The sequence below is a fragment of the Natator depressus genome, chromosome 6, assembly GCF_965152275.1.
Source record: "Natator depressus isolate rNatDep1 chromosome 6, rNatDep2.hap1, whole genome shotgun sequence".
Classification (NCBI taxonomy): domain Eukaryota; kingdom Metazoa; phylum Chordata; order Testudines; family Cheloniidae; genus Natator; species Natator depressus.
The window spans coordinates 16,673,077-16,696,066 of record NC_134239.1 but is presented as its reverse complement, the minus strand read 5'-3'; the positions used below and the strand labels follow the sequence as shown (position 1 = coordinate 16,696,066).

At 53.9% G+C, this 22,990-nt stretch overlaps 1 protein-coding gene across 5 annotated transcripts in view; it reads left to right on the top strand.

Moving 5' to 3' along the window:
- Positions 1–3,273: 3,273 nt before the first annotated feature.
- SYT7 (synaptotagmin 7) overlaps positions 3,274–22,990 on the top strand; it is a 166,080-nt gene continuing 146,363 nt past the window's right edge. For 2 of the 5 annotated variants that reach the window (XM_074954646.1, XM_074954644.1), the window contains exon 1: positions 3,275–3,603. In XM_074954646.1, the coding sequence (XP_074810747.1) occupies positions 3,573–3,603 (31 nt within the window). In that variant the 5' untranslated portion in view covers positions 3,275–3,572. Of the gene's footprint in view, positions 3,604–22,990 lie in introns of all 5 variants that reach the window. The other 3 variants (XM_074954645.1, XM_074954647.1, XM_074954648.1) reach the window with 3 other exon arrangements.

The window sequence follows — 22,990 nt, the reverse complement described above, 5'->3', positions numbered from 1 at the left end:
TCAGTCCCCCACCCCACCTCTGACACAGACTCTCTGTGTGATCTTGGCCAAGTGACCTGAGGCTGGATTTCTATAAGTACCCAATCCACTTTAGGCCCCGAACCATGGGCCAGATTATCCAAAGCACTGAGCACCCTGCAGCTCCTGTAGAGACACTCCTGGGCAGATTATCTCTGGAAAATCTGGCTGCCTCATTTGGTGCATAGATGGGAGCAGAACTCGTGGGGTTTCAGGTCCCCATTCTGTCTGTTTCCTTTATTTAGCTTGCAAGGTGTTCAGGACAGGGGCTGTCTCTTATCATGTGTGTGCAGCGCTGAGCACACCCATGGACCTGAATCTCTACCTTGCAGCATTGTTGTAACCTGGGCATAGTGAGGGCATGACTCTGCTCTGAGTCAGCAGAATTTTACACTCACTTTTCACCAGTGAAAATGTCTGGGCAGGGTGCAAAGCAGTGGAGTGCATTTGTGTGGGAGTGAGGGGTTATGGAGCTGACAGGAGCTTCTGTGCATGGGGGGAGTGGGATTTTCTAGCCTGCTGAAGAGCATGTGGGAAGTGTGTTTAGAAAGCGGAGTAGAGCAGCGATTTGCTGCCAAGAATTTAATTAGAGGCTCTCACAGAAAGGTCCCCCCCCTTTGTCTTCAATCAACCCCACATGCTAGGGGCATGTGAGCTCTCAGAGGAGCGATCGAGGGACTTGTTTGCTTTCCCCATTTAAACCAAACCACTCTCTCATAGCCCCAGGGAAGTGGGTATGATCAGTTGGCAAACAAACTTCACTGAGTGCACTTACTGGAAATGTTTATATTTGTGTCCTGAAGAGTGGGCTGTTTACTGAGACTCCAGCCCAGTGTTTAACTTGTTATCGGAGATGGTGTGTGCATGGGGATGTGGAGGTGTGTAGAACAGCCCAGTTCCGTGGTCTTTCCCATTATCCTTTTCCGACACAGGAGAAAGAGGGCTGGTTATATAGGCCTGGTCTCAACACGCTTTTTGTCCCACTATAACTATTTCAGTTAGCGGGGTGATTTTTGTTACAGATATACAGTGTGGACAGTTCTACTGGTATAAGGGTGTCTGATCCTGGTATAGTTTATTCCCCTTCCTCTGTAGGAATAAACTACACTGATACCAGGCTCCTCTATACATCTATAGCTGTCCACACAAGGGGATCCGTCCTGATATTGCAATACTGGAATGGTTCAAGCACTACAGCTCTTTTATGGAGACAAGGCCTTAGTTAAGAGCCAGCATGAAGTCAAATTTCTTCAGAAAGAGAAATCTCCTGGTGCTTTAATCCAAGCCAGGCGTGCAGCACAAATAAGGAAACAAAGCAATAGGGGAATGGAGAGTAGTTTCCTCTACACAGCAGCAGCCCTGTCCATAGGAGACGGCTCTCTCTGTGTCTGCTACTGAAAATGTTCCACCTCCTTCCCTGGAGGTCCAGAAAGCACTCCTCCAAGTACCAGCTACTAACCTCCAGGAGGGTGTTGCCTTATTTTGTTTGAGAAGCAGGGGAACTGAGACTGTTTTGGGTCCTGAAAGGAATGTACACTGTGCATATGACATGCATGTGTGCACCTGTGCTTGTACACGTTTCTGTCTCCAGGTGTGTTGTTGTTGGGAGGCGGGGGGGGAGCACCTGGGACTTCTGGTTCTAAAACGTGAGCCTTCGCTACTTGAGCTAAGAGACCCAGCTCAAGTCAAGGTTGGAATAGGTTCATCAACCTTGGTCCCAGTCAATGCTAGAGAGGGACGAAGCAACATGCTGAGTGGCTGGGACACATGCGTGTACAGGTGGGTACCTGTGGGTTGATATGTGCATGTGCATGCATCTTATAAGCATGTGTATGTGGACCCTGTTAGGGCACCTTCCCCTCAGAACGTTTTTATAGCACTTGGTGCCACCTCTGATGCATTCCAAAGGCAAAGATGAAATTTTGAGAGATACCCGCACAAGCCACAAGGATGAGGCCTGTCCGGCAGGGCTGACGCAGAGCAGGGGTGAGCTCCAGCAGAGGCAGGCAACCACCCCAACCCACCTATCATGAGAGACCTCTGGCCACCACCATTGGTCTGGGGAGCTGACTAGTGTGTGTGAAAGGATGACGGGGGTGTCAGTAGAGCAGGCTTCTACAGCGGGCTGGAGAGTGTGTTTATGGGGGGGGGGGTAACATTGACTGACTAAAGTGGGCAACTTCTCTACCTTTGCTCCTGCCCAAACTCTCTTGGCCCTCCCTCCTTAACCCTTGGACATGGGTTAAGGAGCATGATAGGCTGGGTTCATTTCCCCACTGGGGAGGAAAGGTTAGATCACTTCCTAGGGACAATTAGTCCCTTGGAGCTCTCACATAGGCTTGTGTGAGTGGGGATGGGGTGGGGGTTCTTGGCTCTCAGGGGCTGTTTCCTGTTGGCCTCAGTTTAGCCAGAGAGCTCCCCTCCCTGACACCCCCCTCCGTACCTATTTATCAACACACTGCAGAGCCAATTTACCAAACATATTTCCGTTAATTTGCTATGTGTGTTTTTCCATTGGATGCGTTCAGCAAATGTTAATGTGCAATAAAAGCAGGGGACGTAAATTGTGTTTACCTGCTCTGGTGGAGTGGAAATGATATTGAGATCTTCCTCTGCCCCCTCACAGATGGCTCCAGAACTCATTCCAGCAGGGCACAGAAATCCACCCATGGCTTTACCAGTGACCATGTGGACTAAGAATATCTGTGCTAGTGTCAAGACTAAGATGATACCCTCTGTGAATTTATCAGCAGGCAAAAAACTGAACTGGATTTCTGTGCCCCTTGGAGTGGACTCTCGGTGGCCCCGGGAAGAAGAACAGGAGTTGGATTTCTGTGCCCACGGGGTGGGTTCTGGGTGCCCCTGGGGAGAAGAACCAGAGTATGGTTTCTGTGCCCACAGGGTGGGCACCGCATGCCCTCAGGAGAACCGGAGTTGGATTTCTGTGCCAATGGGGTGGGCTCTGGGTGCCCCTGGGGAGAGGAACCGGAGTTGGGTTTTTATACCCACGGGGTGGGCACCAGGTGCCCTCAGGAGAAGAACCCAAACTGGATTTCTGTGCCCACGGGGTGGGCTCTGGGTGCCCCCGGGAGAAGGGCTGGTGCCCGGTGCACACCGCGGGCCCGCGGTCCAGCTGGGCGGGCGCCGGCCCATGCACGTCCGGCTCCGGCAGGCGGCTGCAATCCCCTCCGACGCCAGCAGCGAGCAGCAGCGGGCCGGGCGCCGCGCACACACACACACACAGGCGCGCGCGGCGGGGTGTGGGGAGCGCGCCGGAGCCTGGCATGCCCCAGTGTGGACGTGAGTCACTCCGCGGAGCCCCTCGCAGCAGCAGCAGCCGCCGCCCGCCAGGCTCCCCCCACATGCCGGCTCCCCGCTGCTCCGGGGCTCAGTTGCCCGCCGCGCTTGCCCGGCTCCCCGCTGCCTGCGGCTGATGCTCGCTGCTCCCCAGCTGCTCCGAGCCTGCCCGTGTGGACCGTACAAAGCCCGCAGCCCGTGCCGCTGTCTGGGGACTGCCTTGCCTGGGAGGAGCCCACGGCTACCAGGAAGGGACCATGTACGTAGACCCGGAGGCTGCCGGCAAAGGTAGGAGCCAGCCCGGCCCCTCCGGCGCGTCTGGGGCTGCCGCGGCCACCGGGCGTCTCCTGGGCCCGCCCTCGCTCTGCTCGCGCCCCTGAGCGCTGTACAGCGCCGAGCACCGGGACAGCGGCACGACCCCCTGTTCGACCCCTGCTGCTGCTGCTGCCGCCCGAAGCGGGGCGACGGCGGCGGCTGCGCCCCCCTCTGTCTCCACGCTGGGCTTGACCGGGGGATGCCCCCCATCTTCCCTCGGGGTAGCCCTTTGGCTTTGACAGGCAGCTGATTCTCGCCCCCAGCCGCGCTTGCCGCGCACCTGCTGCGCTCACCCAGGTGCTGCCCGCTGGGCGCTGCTGATGCTGCCCTTCCGGGACTGGGCCGGTGGGGACGGCGCGGCTGGGGGAGCGCAGGGCTCGGCTGCTTAGTGGAACTTCGCTCCCCATTTCGGGGCACAGAGAAGAGCAGGGCACGGGCACAGAATGCGGCTCCAGCCGCCCCTCTCTCATGCCTTCTCCTCTTCGCTTGCTTCATTTCATCTCCTCTCTGCCCCTATTCCGCCTCCTTCCCCTTCCCTCTCTGCCCCATCTCTCCTTCCTCCTCTGACCCATCTCTCCTTCCTCCTCCTTCCCCTTCCCCCTCTGCCCCATTCCTCCTCCCCATTCCCCCCTACCCCATCTCTCCTTCTTCCTCTGCCCCATTCCTCCTCTTCCTTCCTGTTCCCCTCTGCCCCATCTCTCCTTCTCCCTCTGCCTGATTCTGCATCCTTCCCCCATTCCTCTTCCTTCCCACTCCCCCTGTGCCCCATGATCTCTCTCCTTCCTCCTTTGCCCCACTCCTTCTTACTGTTCCCTCTCTGCCCCATTCTGCTTCTTTCCCATTCCCTCTCTGCCCCATCTCTCCTTCCTCCTCTGCTCCTATTCCTCCTCCTCCTTCCCTCTCTGCCCCTATTCCGCCTCTTCTGTTCCCTCTCTGCCCCATCTCTCCTTCCCCTCTTTGCCCCATTGCTTCCCATTCCCTTTGCCCCTATCTCTCCTTCCCTCCATCATCCCATCTCCATCCCCTCTTTGCTCCCATCTTCTTCCCCTTCCCCTCTCTGCCCCATTCCTCCTTTCCATTTCTTTCTTCTCTTTGACGTTCTGCTCCCATTACCTCCTTCCTGTTCTCTGCTCACAATTTACTCTATCAGATCTCTGCTCCTGTTCCTCTCTTTCCCCAGATCCCCTTTCTTTTCCTTTCCTTATTCCGCTTTTCCCTCTCTTCCACCCACGGAGCCGCCTACTTCTCCTCCTTTCTCCGTTCCTTTCCTCTCCTTCCCCGCGGGGGTTGTGGGCTTTCTGGAGTTTCCCAGGCAGGAGTTACAGTAGTTTGGGGGGGAAGTCACCGCCGCTCATTTCAAATGAGTCACCACCCTGCAGAGCTGCCTGAGCAGTGGCACCTGCTATTCCTGGAAGAAATAAACACAACACAAGCAAAACATTCCCAAGTCCCGGAGCCAGTTTGAGAGCAGTCAGCCCACAGTGGGCGGGGGGGGGGAGGAGAGCCTCTCCATCTGGCTGGCTCTGGGGGTCCTGCTTAGACACAGCTTCCTGGCCTCACCCGCTCCCTACCAGCCTCAGTCTTGCCCTCTGGGGATAGGGGTTTGGGGAGGCACTTTGGCTGGTGCTCTTTGCTGATCTCATGCTTACAGGGAGCAGTTGGCCCACTATCCAGGAATCTGGGACACGCTGGTGTTGGGGGCTAGGACTTACGGCTCTCGGCAGAAGGGTCTGTTGCCAATGCAAAAGAAGAGGGAAGGGGCATTGTCGAACGCAGTGTGGCTGACTGGGGCCTGGTGTTACCTTCAGGGTTTGGTTGCCAAGGTGGCTAGTAATGATGGGTTCCCAGGGGCAGGAGGACAGGCTGTTTTCTTGAGATTTGGGGAGATCCAAGAGAGGGGTGGATTGGGGGGTGGATTTGTCTTCAGGGGATTCTTCGGAACGTAGAGTCAAATTTTCCAAGTAATCACGATTCTATTTGAAGTAGATGCTCAGGCCTCAGCTAACTGGGCCTGTAGGAACTGGCAGACCCAGAACATGGGTCCATCTAGCCCAGTGTTCTGTATGTCAGTGGTTCTCAACCAGAGGTCCGGGGCCCCCTCGGTGGCCGTGAGCCCGTTTCAGGGTGTCGGTCAAGCATGGCTGGCACTAGACTGTGTAGGGCCCAGGGCAGAAAGCTGAAGCCCCACCGTGCAGGACAATAGCCCTGGGCCCCGAGCTCCAGCACCGGGGGATAAAGCTGAAGCCTGAGCAATTTATCTCCACGGTGTCCCTTGTGGCGTGGGGCCCCAGGCACTTGCCCTGCTTCCTACCCCTTAATGCCAGCCCTGGCTTTTATATGGAGAAAACAGTTGTTGTGGTACAGGCGGACCGTGAAGTTTTTATAGCATGTTGGGGTGAGGGGGGAGCCTATCATTTTGAAATTTGCTGCCCTTCCGTTTTGTTGCCTGGCCACCAGGTCTCATCCTGTGCAAGGATAAATGGGATGTACCTGATCTACCTCTTCTGTGCCAGTCGTTATTTTCTATATCTTGATCATTCCCCTTCTTATTCAGCTCCTCTCCAAACTAAACAGTCCCAGTCTTCGCAATCTTCATATGGAAGTTTCCTATGTCTCTGATCAGTCCTGTCTCTGAAGCCCTATGTTTCTGCGCTGTCCCTTTGGAGACAGCGTCCCCAGCATGGCACACAGTATTCCATACGGGGATTCCGTATTCTTTTGTTTTACACGCTGGCGTTATAATAGTCTCAGTGTAAATCTCCATCACCTTCCTTGCGGACCCTAATGTGCTGTTTGCTTTTTCAACTCCCGCATACTGAGCAGAGGTCTCCATTGTACTGTCCGCAATGGTGTCCATGTCTTTCTCCTGAGCTGATAATTAAAGTCAAGCCCAGCAACGTGTGTGAGTAGTTCTTGCTGTGGGCCACTTCATTACTGCAGCCCCCTGTTCTGTCCTGGCCCCTTACCAGGAGATTGAGGCCTCAAATCTATTACATCCAGCACTCCACCTGCCTCTGCCCCACTGAGGAATCCCACTGATTGCCCCCAGATTAGGCAGCTTCAGCCTGAACTGCTCTATGTTTGACATCTGCCTCGCTGTGTGGGCAGCTCTCTCCCAGCCCCTGCGGTGAGCTGCCCTCACCACATTATGTGGGTAACCCTCCCTGGACTCCTCCCCACATCACAAAATGTGTGTGACCCTAGTCCAACGCCCCCTAGCTGCACTAATGAGGCTCCTTCCCTGACCCCGTGACATTTGGGTGTCCATGCACTAGTGCCCCCTAGTCCCAGCACACCCCTGCTCTGAGCCCCTCCTCCCAACATTCCGAACGGGCGAAGCCCCCTGTGCCCGACACAACCGCACCCTGAGACCCGCTGTCACCATGATCCTGTCCCATTGCCTTCCACTGCACTAATGATCCTGCCTTGACCACGGTTTTCCCCATGATTTATGGATGACTGTCTCATGCCCCACTGCTGAGCTAATGACTGCCTGAGCCCCATGTCATCCCAGTGTGCTCACCCGTACCTGCCTCTCCATGTCACAGGGACAGCCCCCTTGGTCCTTCTCCCATCCCATCCTTGGGCTCTCACACGGAAGGGTGGATTTCTGGGATGTAAAGCTGCCACGCGGAATGGAATTGAATGTCTGCCTTAGAACAGGGGGTTGGGGCGGGGGAGCCAGGTAGGGGCAATGATAAGGCAGCACAGATTTCCCCTCTCAGGCCCTGGACAAATATGGGTTATTTTGAGTGGGCTTGATCCTGCTAGGAGAAACTCCTGGGGGTGCCGAGCCCCCTCAGCTTCCACTGAAATTCCGCTGAAATCTGTGGGAGTTGAGGGCACCCAGCCCCTTGCAGGATCCAGCTCCATGTGATGTCTGTCTCCATTGTGTGGCCTGGAAGCAGGCCAGACAGATACAGAAGCTATGACGGCAGGTGTGGCTTCCTCAGACACAAGTTCAGCCAGAGCGCCAAGAAACCTAGCTCTGCATGGGTTGGCAAGACAGGCCTTGCTGTATGGGGAGACCAGCATGAGCGGCAGTGGGTTGGTGGGGGACCTGGTTTAGTTTCTGTGCTGAAATCTCTAGTCTGAAAGCAATCACAAGGAGACTCCGTGAGCAGCCTTTGGAGGAGTGTGTCTTGAGGCAGGGACAACAGCAAGAACAGGAGCAGCAGCAGAGAAATAAACACCAATGCCTGCACAGAACCGTGGCCTCAGATCTCATTAGAGCTCACACATTACGCAAGGTGGGATTGGATTGGTATGTGGATGGGCACCTCCCTGGACACTGGGTGTGAGTACTTGTATGGGAGATGTCCAGGAAACATAGAGGTGCTGCAGGAAATACTGTTGGTGACTCCGTAGATGCCACTTTCCCCTCTGTTTGTACTTGTTCCAATGCCCCAGCATGGTGCTAGGGGGAACTTCGCTGCAGGTGGCATCATCTTCTGGCTGAAAAATGATAAAACCAAGGTGCTGATCATGTGTGGTCATTAAAGATCCTATATCCTGGTCACACTCCCCCGCAGGTTCTTACATCTTGCAAAAATCAATTCCTGTTCCGCTTTCAAATGGAAAGAGTATTACCCTTCATTTCCTAATGCAAAATTGTGTTATGTTGCTGTGTGCTGTTAAACAGCAGTTGCACCTCTCTCCAGAGGTGGCTGCATTTCAGTGGTGAAGGAAGCAATCAGCCTTGAGAGATTTGTGAAATGTAATTCATTATGACTTGTAAAATTCTTTGGGACCTTTGGAGGAAAGGTGCTTTATAGCCCAAGGTAGTGGTATTAATTATTACCTAACTGTAAACAATCCACAGTCTAGTTAAACAATGGGAGGAATTGGGAGCTGTTATTAAGGGAAATAGTCTAGGGTGAAAAGAGACATTACGGGTGTAATTCAAACCAAGAAAAAACTGAGGTGGTTTCCAAGGAGTTTTTCCAGAGGCCAAGAGTGGCAGAGAAGGCTCTTGCTCTGACTGATTGTGGCAAGGGATTGCGAGAAGGGAGCAGGGACATGGTCATGGTTTTGTGAGGTTTGGGGAATGGGTGATGCCACACATGATACCCAGCTGCCCAGGGGAGTTACACTTCCTGTAGCACATCTGAGGGCTTGATCTCTCTGAAAAAATGGATCAGCCTTAATGTCAAAGATGCTTTCCCTGCTACAGAGCAAGATTTCTTCCCCATAACCCTGTGAGTGAGATTTCTGCCCCCCACCCCCGCCATCCATGTCCTCCCCTCCCATCTCTTCCTGCTCTGTCTCTTTCCATCTCAGCCCGTGGAGTGAGACTGCCCACCCCTGTCATGCCCTTCGGGTGTCTGGCAGCGTGAGAATGTCTGATGCCCCCAGCACTTCTGGGAGGGCAGGTGTGGGGGCAGTTTGATAGTGGCTGTCCCCCTTCACTGTGTGAGTAATGCCTGGGGGGCAAGGGATCAGCACCCCACATGGCAGAGCCTCCTATGTCCCTGGGGCAGCCCTTTCCACTCTTCCTTTGGTGCCTCCGCTCCTCTGATCACCAGCTGCACTGACAGAGCCGAGCAGCCTGAGTGATGGCCCCTCACGATGTGGTGAATAAATAACCAAGCGCCTGCTGTTTTCTCAGGGGAGCTCCTGGATCTGGGATAAAAAGGTCTGCGTGTTTGAGCAGCAGGTGTCGGGATGGCAGAGCAGGGGAGTGGAAGGGAAGGTGACTCCCGAGGGCTTGTGGTGTGGAAACAAAAGCGGGGCTGGTTAAAAATAAGATGAAATAACATCAGAAAGATTGTAGCCTGGGGCCCTGGTACAATAGGGGAGCTTACATGAGCAGAACAGCCGGGAGGGGAGGGAAGGGGGGGGGAATGTATTGGGGAAAGTCACTGGCAGAGAAGCAGACACAGAGCGAGGAGCTCAACCAGCCCGCAAAGCCATTCTGCACAGCGCTCTCCATCCCCTCCCTGGAGAGGCCAAAGAGCCATTTCCATGAGCAAGCCACCTTCGCTCCCCCCGGGCCTCCCTGTGCCGCTCGGCTGACATGCGTCTGACCTCCTGCTACTCCAGGTTTGCCTCTCTGGCTCTGCTAGTGCCCCTCCATCCTGCCCCACAGCACCACCCTGCTATTTCTGCCCCAGCTTTCCCCTCAGTCCTCTTGATCAAGGACATCCTCTGTTATGTCAGGTCTGGCACTGCAGATACATTTACCTACATGTGCCTCTGCCAAAGCCCCAAAATCCAGCCCTACAGCATCCTCTGCTCTTCCGCTCCTGAGGTCCCTGCATCAGTTTGCCAATCCCCTCAATCCTGCCCTGTGTTATCCCTCTGCTGTTCCAGCTCTGGGCTCTCATAGAGCTCTGCCAATGCCCCTCCATCCTGCCCCGCAGCACCACCCTGCTAGTCCAGTTCTGGACCCCCTGCTTTGCCAGTGCCCCTCCATCCTGCCCTGGAGCACCACTCTGCTACTCCAGTTCTGGGCCCCCTGCTTTGCCAATGCCCCTCCATCCTGCCCCACAGCACCACCCTGCTAGTCCAGTTCTGGGCCCCCTGCTTTGCCAATGCCCCTCCATCCTGCCCTGCAGCTCCCTCTTCATGCCACACCTGGGCCCCTCCAAAGCAGAGACCATACCACCTGTTGCCAGCTCCTGCAGCAGTGGTTTTCAGGCATATTAAATCAAGACCCTTGGTCTCATTTTTCTTGGGACCAAGGTCACATTTGAACCCAGATCTGCTGGGCTGAAAGGCCGATGTGTGAAACTATTGCATCATGAGCTCCCTCCCACCGGCCTCCTGCTGGCTTTTCTCTCTCTTCATCCCTCCCTTTCCCACCTACTAGCTGTAAAATTTCTCCTTTCCTGCTCTCAGGTGCTGGTGCCTCCCAGAATAGCTCCCATGCCAAGGGAGGGGTGGGGAGAGAGAGAGAGAGACCCACACACACACCCTCACACACCCAGTGGTGACAGGTGAGATCAGGTTACTAAAATTAAACCTGCCTTGGCTGCAGCTGCAGGAAGTGGGGTTGGAGGCGAGGGGACCCTCAGACAGAAATACGCTCTAGCCAAGCCCAGTAATGGCACAGGCCAGCCCCAATTTTGTTTCCAGTGAAAAATGGGGCGAGGAGGGTGCCCCCTCCCCAGCTGGGAATGATAAGTGTGGAAGGAGCTTGGGGCTGATTTCCGTGATCTGATCTCGCAGCCTTCAGCCTGCCAGGGAGAGAGAGAAGGAAATGAAGACAGATGTAGATAATAATCGCTGCCACCCCAAGCCCCCGGGGGCTCGGCTACAATATGTATTATGGATGAATTCAGCAGGGAGAAAGGCTTTCGAAGAGCAGACGGCAGGGCTGGCAATAAGGGACTGTGTTTTTTAAAGGCAGAGAGCTTGGGAAAGCATAGAGTGGGGTGGCTTGAAAAGCCACCAACTGGCTCAGCAGGGCATGGCCCGTTCCTGGAGGGGGTGGGGGGGGCAGATTTAAAGCAGGTGCTGGGATACCTATGGGGTGGAAGCAAGCCCCTTCTGCCATTGGGGGTGGGGTCCTCACTTCCAAACAATGGGACTCTCTAACACTCTCTTGACTTCCTCATAGGGCGAGTCCCTGCCCTGCCCAGCCTCCCCACTTCCCTCTTGGCTTCATAGATTTTAGGGCCAGAAGAGACCATTATGATCCCCTAATCTGACCTCCAGAATCACAGTCAATTCAGTATCACAGCTAAGGCAATAACCCACATGTCTGGCATTCATTTCCATGACAGAGGTGGGGATAGAACCCAAGAGTCCTGATTTCTACTCGTGTGTGTGTGTGTGAGAGAGAGAGAGAGAGAGAAATGAGTGAGTGATATAAAGGAACTGGTGAGAAGATATGAACTTCCTGGAACCTACACACACACCTCCTCCAAGGGAGCTCTGGGTAGGGGCTGAACAGACTTTGGGACTAAAAGAGGCCATGTGCTGAGAGCAGTGGAGAGGATCAGTGGGGCGAAGGGGGCCTGGGAGAGTATTGACTGTCTCCTTCCTTGACATCTCCAGTAATACGAACCCACTCCTCCATGTTCAGCTCTTCTGGTCAGTCCGTTCTTCCTCTCTCTTCACGCCCATTTCCCAGTCCTCCTTATCCATCTCTCCATCAGCCTCCCATGTCTTCTCTCCTTTCCTCTCATCCTGTCTCATCCACTTTTCCCCACTTATATCTGGTCCTTATGTCGCTCACTCCCCCATCCTCCCTTCTGTCTTCCCCTTGCTACCTTTCCCCTTCCCCTGTCTATCCATCTTCCTACCGCGCACATCACCATGGTATCCGAGCACCTCTTTCCCCGTCTCTCATTCACGCCCCCTTCCCCCCAGTCCAATCTGTCATGTTTTCCTGGGACATCTGTGCGATTGGCTCGTTAGGGACATCAGGAAGCCAGACAGACCGGCACCCAGGTGAGATGGCCACTGATAATGCAGGATAAGAAGGAGGGAGACAGGAGGAGCGGGAGGGAGAGGTCACCTTGTGTGGAGTTAATGAGGTTTAAAAGGGAAGCGGCCAATCTCGCAAGAGGAGAGAAAGCGGGGGCGGCTGAGGTCGAGGGACTGAAACTGCCCTGCTTCTGCACCAGCTGAGGGATGGATGAATCTTTCCCTGAGGATATAGACAAGCTCTGAAGCTGTGGGGAAGTGTAACAGGGTGGCTTGCCCTTTAAGGGCTGAAGGCCTGGGACCAGCCAGCCCTAGTTACTAAGGAGGCACACCTCAGCAGGGATCAGCTGATTCCCTATAAAGAGTAGCAGGAAACTGCAAAGGGGGATGTGAAGGAAGGCCAGAGGCAAGTGACCTGATCTGTCTGGGAGCAATTAGGCTCTGGTGGAGGAACCTGGGGGACTTGGGGAGTGAAACCACAGGCAGGAAAGGCCTGGGAATGACCTGATGAGGTGATAAACGGAGGAACTTGGGAACTTCAGTTTGAGTGTTTGTTAATGTGATAAACCAGAACCCGAGAAGGGCTGTGAGTACATAAAGGGTTTGTGAGTTATTGAAGAAGCCCCTTGAAGGGGGAAGCTGAGGCAGGGGCCACTTACAGGACTGCCCTGAGGCCACAAGGGGATACACAAGAGGTGGCCTGCCCAATAACAGGAGGACTGTAATAAAGGAGAGATGCTGGTAATAGACCGGTCTTTATTTTACGTGATATGGGTCAGTAGCCACTGACTTCAGTAGCTACTGCTCCATGGACCAAGGCTTCATTGTGGGTGGGCCATGTGTTGCTGTCCATGCCCTTTAGCTGGGATTGGGCCCTGGCATGTTTGCCTAGATGTCCCATTAACCTCCTGCCCAGAGACTGCAGCTGGAAGTTGGTGCCTAAATTCTTTGACCATTGGCAGCAGGTGATAGCAAGAAGCTGGTAGCTGGGTTTAGCAGATGCTTTATTCCTTTTGCCTTTGTCCATCTTTTCCTTCCCTGCCTGAAGTGGGTTCCTCTCTGGATCCTCCACACGTACCTTAGAGTGTATGTTTTATTCATAGCACAGTCCTGGTTTCCCATTTGGCTGTCTGGGACATTTCCCTTCCCCGATCTGTGTCCTTGTGTCTGGGGGATTTTGGTGACATGCGTGACTGAGTGGTGGCAGTGTGGGAAAAGTGTCCCCCTCTTTCAAGTCCGCTTGTGCATGGCCAGTTTGGTCACATGTTGTCTTTCAGTGGTGTGGATGGAAGGTCGCTCCAGGTGGGCTGGTCCTGGGAGGAGTGAATTGGAATCATTATGATTTAGATAATGGCATAGAGAGTACACTTAGAAAGTTTGCGGACAATACCAAGGTGGGAGGGCTTGCAAGTGCTTTGGAGGATAGGATTAAAATTCAAAATGATCTGGGCAAACAGGAGAAATGATCTGAAGTAAATAGAACGAAATTCAATAAGGACAAATGCAAAGTACTCCACTTAGAAGGAAGAATCAGTTGCACACATACCAAATGGGAAATGACTGCCTAGGAAGGAGTACTGCGGAAAGGGATCTGGGGGTCATCGTGGACCATAAGCTAAATATGAGTCAACAGCGTAGCACTGTTGCAAAAATAGCGAACATCATTCTGGGATGTATTAGCAGGAGTGTTGTAAGCAAGACACGAGCAGTAATTCTTCTGCTCTACTCCGCGCTGATTAGGCCTCAGCTGGAGTACTGTGTCCAGCTCTGGGTGCCATGCTTCAGGAAAAATGTGGACAAATTGGAGAAAGTCCAGAGAAGGCAACAGAAATGATTAAAGGTCCAGAACACATGATCTATGAGGGATGATTGAAAAAATTGGGTTTGTTTAGTCTGGAAAAGAGAAGACTGAGAGGGGACAAAACAGTTTTCAAGTACATAAAAGGTTGTTATAAGGAGGAGGGAGAAGAATTGTTCTTCTTAACCCCTGAGGATATGACAAGAAGCAATGGCCTTAAATTGCAGCAAGGGAGGTTTAGTTTGGACATGAGGAAAAACTTCCTAACTGTCAGGGCAGTTAAGCACTGGAATAAATTGTCTAGGGAGGTGGTGGAATCTCCATCATTGGAGATTTTTAAGAGCAGGTTAGACAAACACCTGTCAGGGATGGTCTAGATAATACTTAATCCTGCCATGAATGCAGGGGACTGGACTAGATAACCTCTAGAGATCCCTTCCAGTCCTACGATTCTACGAGCAGGGGCAGGTTTGGAGATACCCATTAGGCTGGCTCTTTGCAGGGGAAGAAAGCTTCAAACATGACTCCAGGCCCTCCCTTTGGATGCCTTCAGTAGGTCTCCTGGCTTCCTATTGGCCAAGGTGGTGCAAGGGTCTGAGATTCCCCTGTGGGAGATTTTGGTCAGCTTCTGCCAAACCTGTTGTGGAGAAAGCCAATGCTTTTCATGGCTCAGTGGGTGAGCGTCACCTGCCTCTGAGGAGTCCCTGAGACCCGGTTGGATGCTGCTGCTGATCCATTTGCTTCTGGCTGGGTCCTCAGGGATTCAGAACCTCATGCAGTGTCATTGTGACCTATTCATCACGAGTGAGATGGGCAACTGAGGAGTGAAGTTTATTTGAGCATCTGGCCTGGGCCAAGAACTAGCTGCAGGGTTCTCCCATAGCTGATCCAGCTCCCCAAGAGGTGGTAGCTACATTGATGGAAGAATTCTCCTGTCGACCTAGTGCTGTCCACCCCAGGGGTGAGGTTGGCATAGCCACGGCTCTCAGGGGTGTGGATTTTTCATGCCTCTGAGAGACGTTGCTATGGCAGTGTAAGCTCCCAGTACAGACTAGCCCTGAGGTTATAACACCTCTGGAGAGGCACCACCACCTGGGGAGGCTCGCATATGCTGGTTCAAATTTGACTCTCCAGAGGCCAACAGACAAAAGAAAGGACTTTTGGATAAATAGCACAAGCTTTAACTCACTCGAGCCTTCGCTCTAGTTCCTGATCTACAGACTGATCCAAATGTGTAACCACAGGAAAAACCCAGCAGTGGGGTTTGAAGGACTGACCCATACCAGAGCCCTGGGTTGGAGCTAGGGGCGCCCTCTGGTAAGCTTTTTAGCATGTTTGTAGATTCTTTTATGGATTGTATGTGCTTTCTCTGTAATGCTTTTACCTTCAGAATAAATGTGCTTGCTTAGAAAAAGCTGTGTGGTCATTTGTAACTGCTGGCAATACACTGGCCATAGCTCATGGAGAGAGAGCAAAATGCAGACGCTGGCCTCTTTGGGCAGTCTGCCTTGCTGTGAACGTTACAGTGTAGGCAGGGAACTGTGCAGCCTTAACGCTCCTGGTCAGAAGGGAGTGCAACATGGGTCTCTGCCCATGAGAGGTGACGGCTGGGAGCCAGAAACCTTTAAGTGCATTCCCTCAAGGGATGATGGAGGGGGAAAATACAGGTGCAGTTATCCTTAAAACTGTGACACACAGCAGCTCAGTCCTCTGCTGTTGGTGCTACTCTTGGATGCTCTCAAATGATTGTCATTGGGGATTTCAATAAGCATCTGCATATCAGCGCAGATGGGCTGGCACACGCCTTCCTGGAAGCAATGGATTCTCTGGGCTTTACTCCAGGGTCTAGAAGAGCCGCTTGATCTCCAGCCGTGAGCTTGTATGGGTGAGTTCTGGATAGTTCAGATTCTCCGGTCATCTGAGTTGGGTGGTCCATCTATCCCCTCATCCATTCCAGTGCAGGGTCTGTTCCACACCTACGCCAGCACCACATCTAGTCTATTTCCCCGTGATCTTGGAGACTCCCGAGTGCGACAGGTTTCAGCTGGTGCTGGGGTAGATCTGACCCTCATCCCCTTCATGGTGGCACTGATAGATAGTCCTGGGTGGGGGTGCGTTCAACTCCTTGGTTCATCCCTCTATCCTTGTTATTTCTTGGGCCTGGAAGCCACTGGGGCTAACTCCTGCCCTCCTGAAGATCACCCATATAAATAGTGTCGGGTGAATAAAATGCTTTTGAGATGAAACTCACCAGTGCCCACCTCCTTGCCTAGTCTAAGGGTCTATCTGCCATATTTAGCACCTCCAGCTCCCTGCTGCCTTGTACACCACTGGCCGGATGCTCTCCTCCATGGGTTTCCTGACTGTCTCTTTTCCTAGTTCCTCTCTTCTGTGTTACCATCGAAGGATCCTCTTCCTCCTCCCTCTCGGTACTGTTTCCCAGGAGTCTGCCATTCATCCACTTCCCTTTTCCCTTCAACTCACACCCCATCGTCTCTTGTCACCTCACAGACCACTCTCAGATTTATCTCTGCAGCCCTGTACTCTCTGCCTAGGCCACATCTCTCTGTCTCTCTCCATGGATGACCCACTAGTTCTTCAAACTAAACTCTCCCATTTCTTTATCAGCACTGACCACTCCTCCCTCCTGCCCGTCGCTCAAGCCTGCACCCTTGGGAATATCGTTGACTCCTCCCCTTCCTTCTATCCTCACATCCAGGCTTTCCCCAAACCCTGCCATTCTCCCTCTAACCATCTTCTGTCCCCACTGCACGCTCCTCCTCTGTGCACCGCCCTCTGGAGGGGGTTGGTTTGGTGGGGGGGAGCCAGGTAGCAAGTGCCTTTATGTACCTGGTGACAGACTCACAGCTGTAGCATGTGCCCCTGGTGACTGCAGTTCCCTCTTATCAGGGCTCTCAGCGAGGCTCCCCCAGCCCCTGCTGCAGCCTCTTGGTTGTGAGCTATTATGAGTATTACTCCCACTCCAAACTCTTGACAAGGGCTGGCTCAGAGTGGTGGATTGATTAGAAGCTGCTGCTGTTGGTTTTTAAAGGCCCTGGCTGTCCTCCCGACCTCCTGCTCTTGGAGTTTCAGTGACCGTCCTGCTTTAAGAGATTCTGCCATCTTGTCTTGGGTCTTTTGTGGATCGTGCCCACGTGGGGGTGGGGCCTTGTGGGGAATAGGGGTGGGTATATCTATGCTGCATCTGTGGGACCCGGGCTTGTGGGCTCAGTGTTTCCAAGCCTGTGCTTGAGCATCTGCACTGCACTGTAAACCTGGGTTTGCAGTTGCTCGACCTGGGTCTCCCAACTGTGTTAACACATCCATACTGCCCTGTGAAGACCTTCTGACTCAGGCCTGCGGCTTGAGCTGCGTCCACACTGCAAAACGACAGAGCTTGCACCTGAGTCACAGTGGGACTCAAGCTCTGACTGACCCCATTAGCAGGATCCTAGGACCTGGGTCTTGAGTGCTTGCTGACCCGTGTCAGGGTGGATGGATGGAAGTGGGGTTTGGGCTCAAACCTGAGTAACAGCTTGGGTTTAGTGTTCAGTGTAGACAGGCCCAAGGTGTGCAACTTACTCCCCTGCCAGGGCTGCAGAGTGGGGACTGTGTCTTTTTCTGGGGTTGGGACATGGGGTAGGAGCTAGACTTTTATCTGAGGTAACAGGGTATGGATGGAGCCTATTTCTGGGACAGAGACCTGCAGCAGGGAGTGGGGTATCAGGGTGAAAACTTGGCTTTTATCTGGATGGAGACACAGGCCCGGCCTCGGTCTGAGTCGGAGCTGGACTAGGCCCTTTCCACAGGTGGGGCCATGGGGGCACAGAGCAGGGTGGTCATTGGGGCTAGGAGAGGAGGGAAGTATGTGGCGTTGCTGGTGAGGGGTCACTGGTGGTGCACAGGGTGACTTGCTTGCTATGTGTATAAGTCTGGGGGCCACTGAATTTGTGGGAGACTCGCCATGCGCAGGCCTCAGCCCTAGTTTTGTTGCTGTGAAATTTGTCACTGTTTGGGAAACTCCCTGCCAGTTTGGTGATCAGGACACTTAGAAGGTACTGTAGAGAAAGAGAGCGACAGGAGATAAAGGGGCTGGGTGAGCTCATCAGAACTAGCCCCCCTTCACCACGTCCTATTGCGCCTCCTGCTGGGAGAGGCTGAGACTAGGATACCTATGAGCTCCCCATACGCGCAGTGTCCTAACCCCATTACCTATAGCACCCCCTGCTGGGAGAGGCCAGCACTGGGATTGGTTTCTCCCCTCATCTCCTCTCCTGTGACAGTCTGGAAGTGTGTCACTTTCTGCCTCTCTTTCCCTGTCACTCAGTCACCCTGGCTGTGTGTGAATAACGGAAGGCTCAGAAGAGAAGTGATTTCGGGTGGTGGTGCGGCTCTCTCCCCTCTCGAATGGCTCTAAACCGGAAGCAGCTCTGGGAGGCATCCCGTTGCTGGAGGGTACTGGCTGCCCCTGAAACAGTGCTGAAATGGCAATGCCAGTGTGTGAAGCCATAATGCTGCCCGGTGGCATAAATGTGCTGCCCCCACAGCCAGCCGGGGCAGATGGAGGCTGCACCAAATGTTTAACGGCAGCTGGGCGAGCCAGCCAGGGAGCTGGGAGAACGGTGGGCGGCAGGGGCCGTGCTCGCTGCATGGGTCACTGATTCCACACGCTGCTCCCCATGTCCACACTGGATCCGGCTCCCCCGCCAGGGCCGTACATGCTGCACCTGCAGGGGACAGAGACAGTACAAGCCAAACAAGCTTCCCTGCTGGTTTCCAGCCTCCACTCTCACCTGCATGCAGAGACGGTAATAGCATGCTGCAGCCAGGGAGAGATTCCATCCTGCGCCCTGGCAGACCTCAGGGATTCCTCCCCCTTTGTTACTGGGGCATACCAACCTGGGGAGAGCACCCCTTGCTGCTTAGAGGCAGACAGAGTCCTGCTGTCGGACCCAGAGAGCTCCTCTCCCCCCTGCACTAGCCATCGGGATGGGGGCACCCCATGCTTGCTGCAGGGTCAGATCTCCTTGCACTCTTTCAGTAGAATAGAGGTTCTCAAACTTTTGTACTGGTGACTCCTTTCACACAGAAAACCTCTGAGTGCGACCTCCCCCTTATAAATTAAAACCACATTTTTTATTGTTAACACTATTATAAATGCTGGAGGCAAAGCGGGGCTTGGGAGTGGAGGCTGATAGCCCACGACCCCCCATGTAATAACTTTGTGACCCCCTGAAGGGTCACGACCCCCAGTTTGAGACCCTTGCAGTAGAGGGCATTGAGCCTTCAAGAGTCACACTGATTAGGTGAGGCCTTAAAGCCCAGCTGGATGTGCCCCCGCTCCCATGCACTCCCAGGCTGTTGGGTGGGTGAGAAAGGGAGTGAGCAGGGAGAGGGGTGAGTGGACAGATGTGTGTGAGCAAGCCGGTGGAATCCATTTGCACTGGTAGCTGTTTTCATCCAAGTCTGATCCTCTTTCTATTTAAGACCAAAGAAGCTATCACCCAGGGTAAGAGGAAAAGTCAGCAAAGATGATGTAGCTTCTGGCTTTCTCATTTACAGCTTAGCTGCTGGAGGAATCTCAGGTAAGCACCCAATACGAACCATCTTATTAGCCACACTGAGACTCTGGCTAGGATTGGACTAAAGTATTAAGTTTATCCAAGAAGCGGTTAAGTAGGAGGAATTGGTGGCCGGGGAATTCTCTGAGAGAACCAGCAGAATAGCCCTTCGCCACATACATTACAGATCCTAGCACAGGGAGTGTGGCAGGGAAAGAGGGGCCATGGCTGGGCTGTTTGTTGCATTCTGATTATTCTCGCTTGCAAGAATGGCCCCTTGTGGCCTGTTGTACCCAGGTGTAAATTTAGAGCAGTCCCAATGCTGCTCTAGCTTTTGTGGAGGGTAAGGCAGGCTTGACCCCCCCCTCTGTTCCTGTGCGGAGCATAACTCATCTGGAAAGGAAAATCTAATGTCAAACCAGCATTTGGGGAACGGGAGGAGGCACAAATCCTGGACCTACAGGGCGGTAGGAAAGGGCCATAGCTCACAACTCAAGAGGGAAGGTGCCTCTAAAATATTGAAACAACCATCAGTCTAAATCTGGATTCGGAGCTGCCTTGTTCTTGGCCCTGCATATGCTGTTACAGGCACCGTTCTGGCTAACTGAACTGCACACACTCCTTGTTGCAAACAGATGGATCGTACAGCATTGGAAATCAGTGCCTCGGCTGCACAGGCCTTGCTGGCACGGACGGTTAGAAGAGCTGGCCAGCCTCAGAAGAGCAACGCATCAAGTAGAGAGACTCTCGCGCTGTAGCAAGCTGATCCGGATCCAGGGTTTGGATCTCCCAAAGCTCAAGTGGGACTGGATTTTTTTTTGTTTTTGCTTTGGGCCCAGTGCTCATAACAGTGCAGTCCTGGATTAGGTGAGCGCCGAGAGGTGTGGCCAGCTTGTGGATGTGCTCCACTGTCCCCTACTGCATGGAATCAGAACTGTTCCGTGTGTGACTCAGCCCTTATGTTATGCTGCTAACAACTATAGGAGAGTCTCCTTTAACTCGAGTGGGAGGGGCTTTGGGAGCAGGAGGGGCAGAGCTCTGTCTATGCTGTCATTGTGTGTGCAATTCTAAGCCGCCATGGAAGCGCAGTGAGAGCTGTGAAATCCTAGCTGGCCACAGCTTTTTTACAACAGTCTCAACTGTGTGTGTAACCCTTGAGTCTGGCCATACTGTTACAGCCTTTAGTGACAGTGTAACCCATCCAACACAGCACTGACCCGCAGAAAGGACTGTATAGAACATAACGGGTGTGTAACAACATTACCTAGCTCTTATCTAGCACATTTCATAAGTAGATCTCAAAGCACTTTACAAAGGACGGTCAGGATTGTTATCCCCATTTTACAGGAGGGGAAACTGAGGCACGGGGCAGGGAAAGTGGCATGCCCAAGGTCACCCAGCAGGCCAGTGGCAGAGCTGGGGATAGAGCCAAGCTCACCTGAGTCCCAGTCCAGTGCTGCATGCTCTAGGCCAGTAGTTTTCAACCAAGGTCTGGTGCCCCCTGGGGGGCCACGAACAGGTTTCAGGGGGTCTGCCAAGTAGGGCCAGTGTTAGACTTGCTGGGACCCTGAACCCTGCCACCTGGGGCCGAAGTCGAAACCTGAGCAGCTTAGCTTTGCTGGTCCCACTGTGGTGTGGGGCCCTGGGCAATAGCCTTGCTTGCTACTCCCTAATGCCGGCTCTGGCTTTTATATGCAGAAAGAAGCGTGGCACAAGTTGGCCATGGAATTTTTATAACCTGTTGCGGCGGGGGGCTCAGAAAGAGAGAGGCTGAGAACCCCGGCTCTAGGCTGCACTGCCTGCACTTTATGTCCCAGGTGTATTGTACAGACAATATCAGACCTGGTGCAGTTAGCTAGAACCAGATACATCAGTCAGGCTCTTATTTAAGTGCCTCAGTGAGAGCTGAGCTGTTTTGAAACCCTGGCCCCGCTTGTGGGTGCTGAGCCCTTGAAATCTGGCCTTGAGCTTTTGTGACTCTGGCGCCATTGTCTGCAGAATCTGCCTGCTTCCAAACCACACCTCTCACAGTCCTTGCACTCCTGAGTGTTAGGAATGGTGATGTTGTTACCAGACAGTCTGTTACCTTCCTTCCCACCCTGTGCATGCTGCCCCAGGGTGTGTAAGAGAGTGGGGAGATTAAAGGGCAGCGGGGTCCCTGGGGAGTGTGATCAAAGGGGAAGGGGAGCGACTGCCCTGCAAGGCCTAACGGGGAGAAGACCACCTGGCCTGGGATCTGTGAGTGAGGGGGCCCAGGGAGTTGGCCTGTGATCCAGGGAGGAGGGCAGAGGGCTGTGTGTGGTCAGTAGAGGCAGTTTCACACCTGGGAGTGGGTATAGGATGTCTGGGAGTGCAGTGGGGCAAGAGCCCTGCGCAGAGTGAGCTCTGCTGATTGCAGACAGGGGTGGCTGGGATCCCGGGGGCGGGGGCCATGTCCATGTGGATAGGAAGGGCTCTGGGCATGTAGGGGGAGCATGTGTCTGGGCCACATCGCCTCCTCTGGCTGCCCTTTAATGAGCACAGCAGTGCAGAATTGCTGCCTGTCTCCTGCAATCAGTGCTGCCCACTGCCAGCCCAGCTGGGGGCTTGGCTGCCTGTCTGCCCCTGCTCCAAGGTACTTGCTCCTAGACCAGGCTCCTTCCTCATTTCCTCTGTGCCGCCCTTCCACCCATGCCCAGGTGCTTCTCCACAGGGGTGGAGAGTGAGGGCATCAATTCTTGACAGGTGGAAGCTGCTCATGGCCTCCTACATTGGCTGAGCCCATCTCCTGGGGAGAGTAGCTATGGTAATCATGAGTCTACGCCAAGGCCCCTGCCAGCAGTGCTCTGAGTCCTGGGATCCCTTTGGCCCAGCAGAAACCAGAAGATAGGGAGTGGGGGCCCTGGATATTCATACCTAGGGCTAGTTCCCTCACTCCTCCCCAAGCACGCCTGTCTAACACCTGTGGGAGGTAGGGGGGCGGTGAGGAGAGTCCCTGGCTGGAGCACAGGAGTGGGCTTCTGCTCCTGCTTTGTCACTAAGTCAGTGTGTGACCAGGACCTCCCTATGCCTCAGTTTCCCCATCCAGTTAAAGAGGGGTGCTACCACCGTAACAGAACTCCTGTCACCCAGCACTTCACAGTTGTCCCTGTGCTGCACCTTGTGTCCACCCGTTGTGTGGCTTCCCTGTGCCTGCAGGGGTACAGTGCTGCCCTTCCAAAAGCACAGGCACCCACACCGACCCCATCAAACGAGACTCTCCATTCTCTGACAGCAGCATGGGGACTCGAACAGGTGGGGAATCAGTTCCACTTCCCTCCAGTAGGGGGTGGTGGTGGTGCCAGCCAGCTTATTACCCCATTTGCCTCTTTCCAAGGGTTGCTGTGAGGCTTAATCCACAATGCGCTTGGAGATCCCTGGTGGGAAGGTGCTACAGGCTAGCAAAGTGTTGCTGTACCCAAATAAAGGGGGTGCAGTGTGTGTGTTTGGGATCTACCCCCCGTGTCAGGTTGAGGGCAGCTGTCCCCATCCCGAGCCTTGCTACCCTGAAGAATTCATTCTGGACAAAGCCTTGGGCAGCACGGCGTAGGAGACAATCCATGCTGGTCTCTGGTTCTCTGTGGGCCTCTCTGAAGCCTAGCCCTCGGGT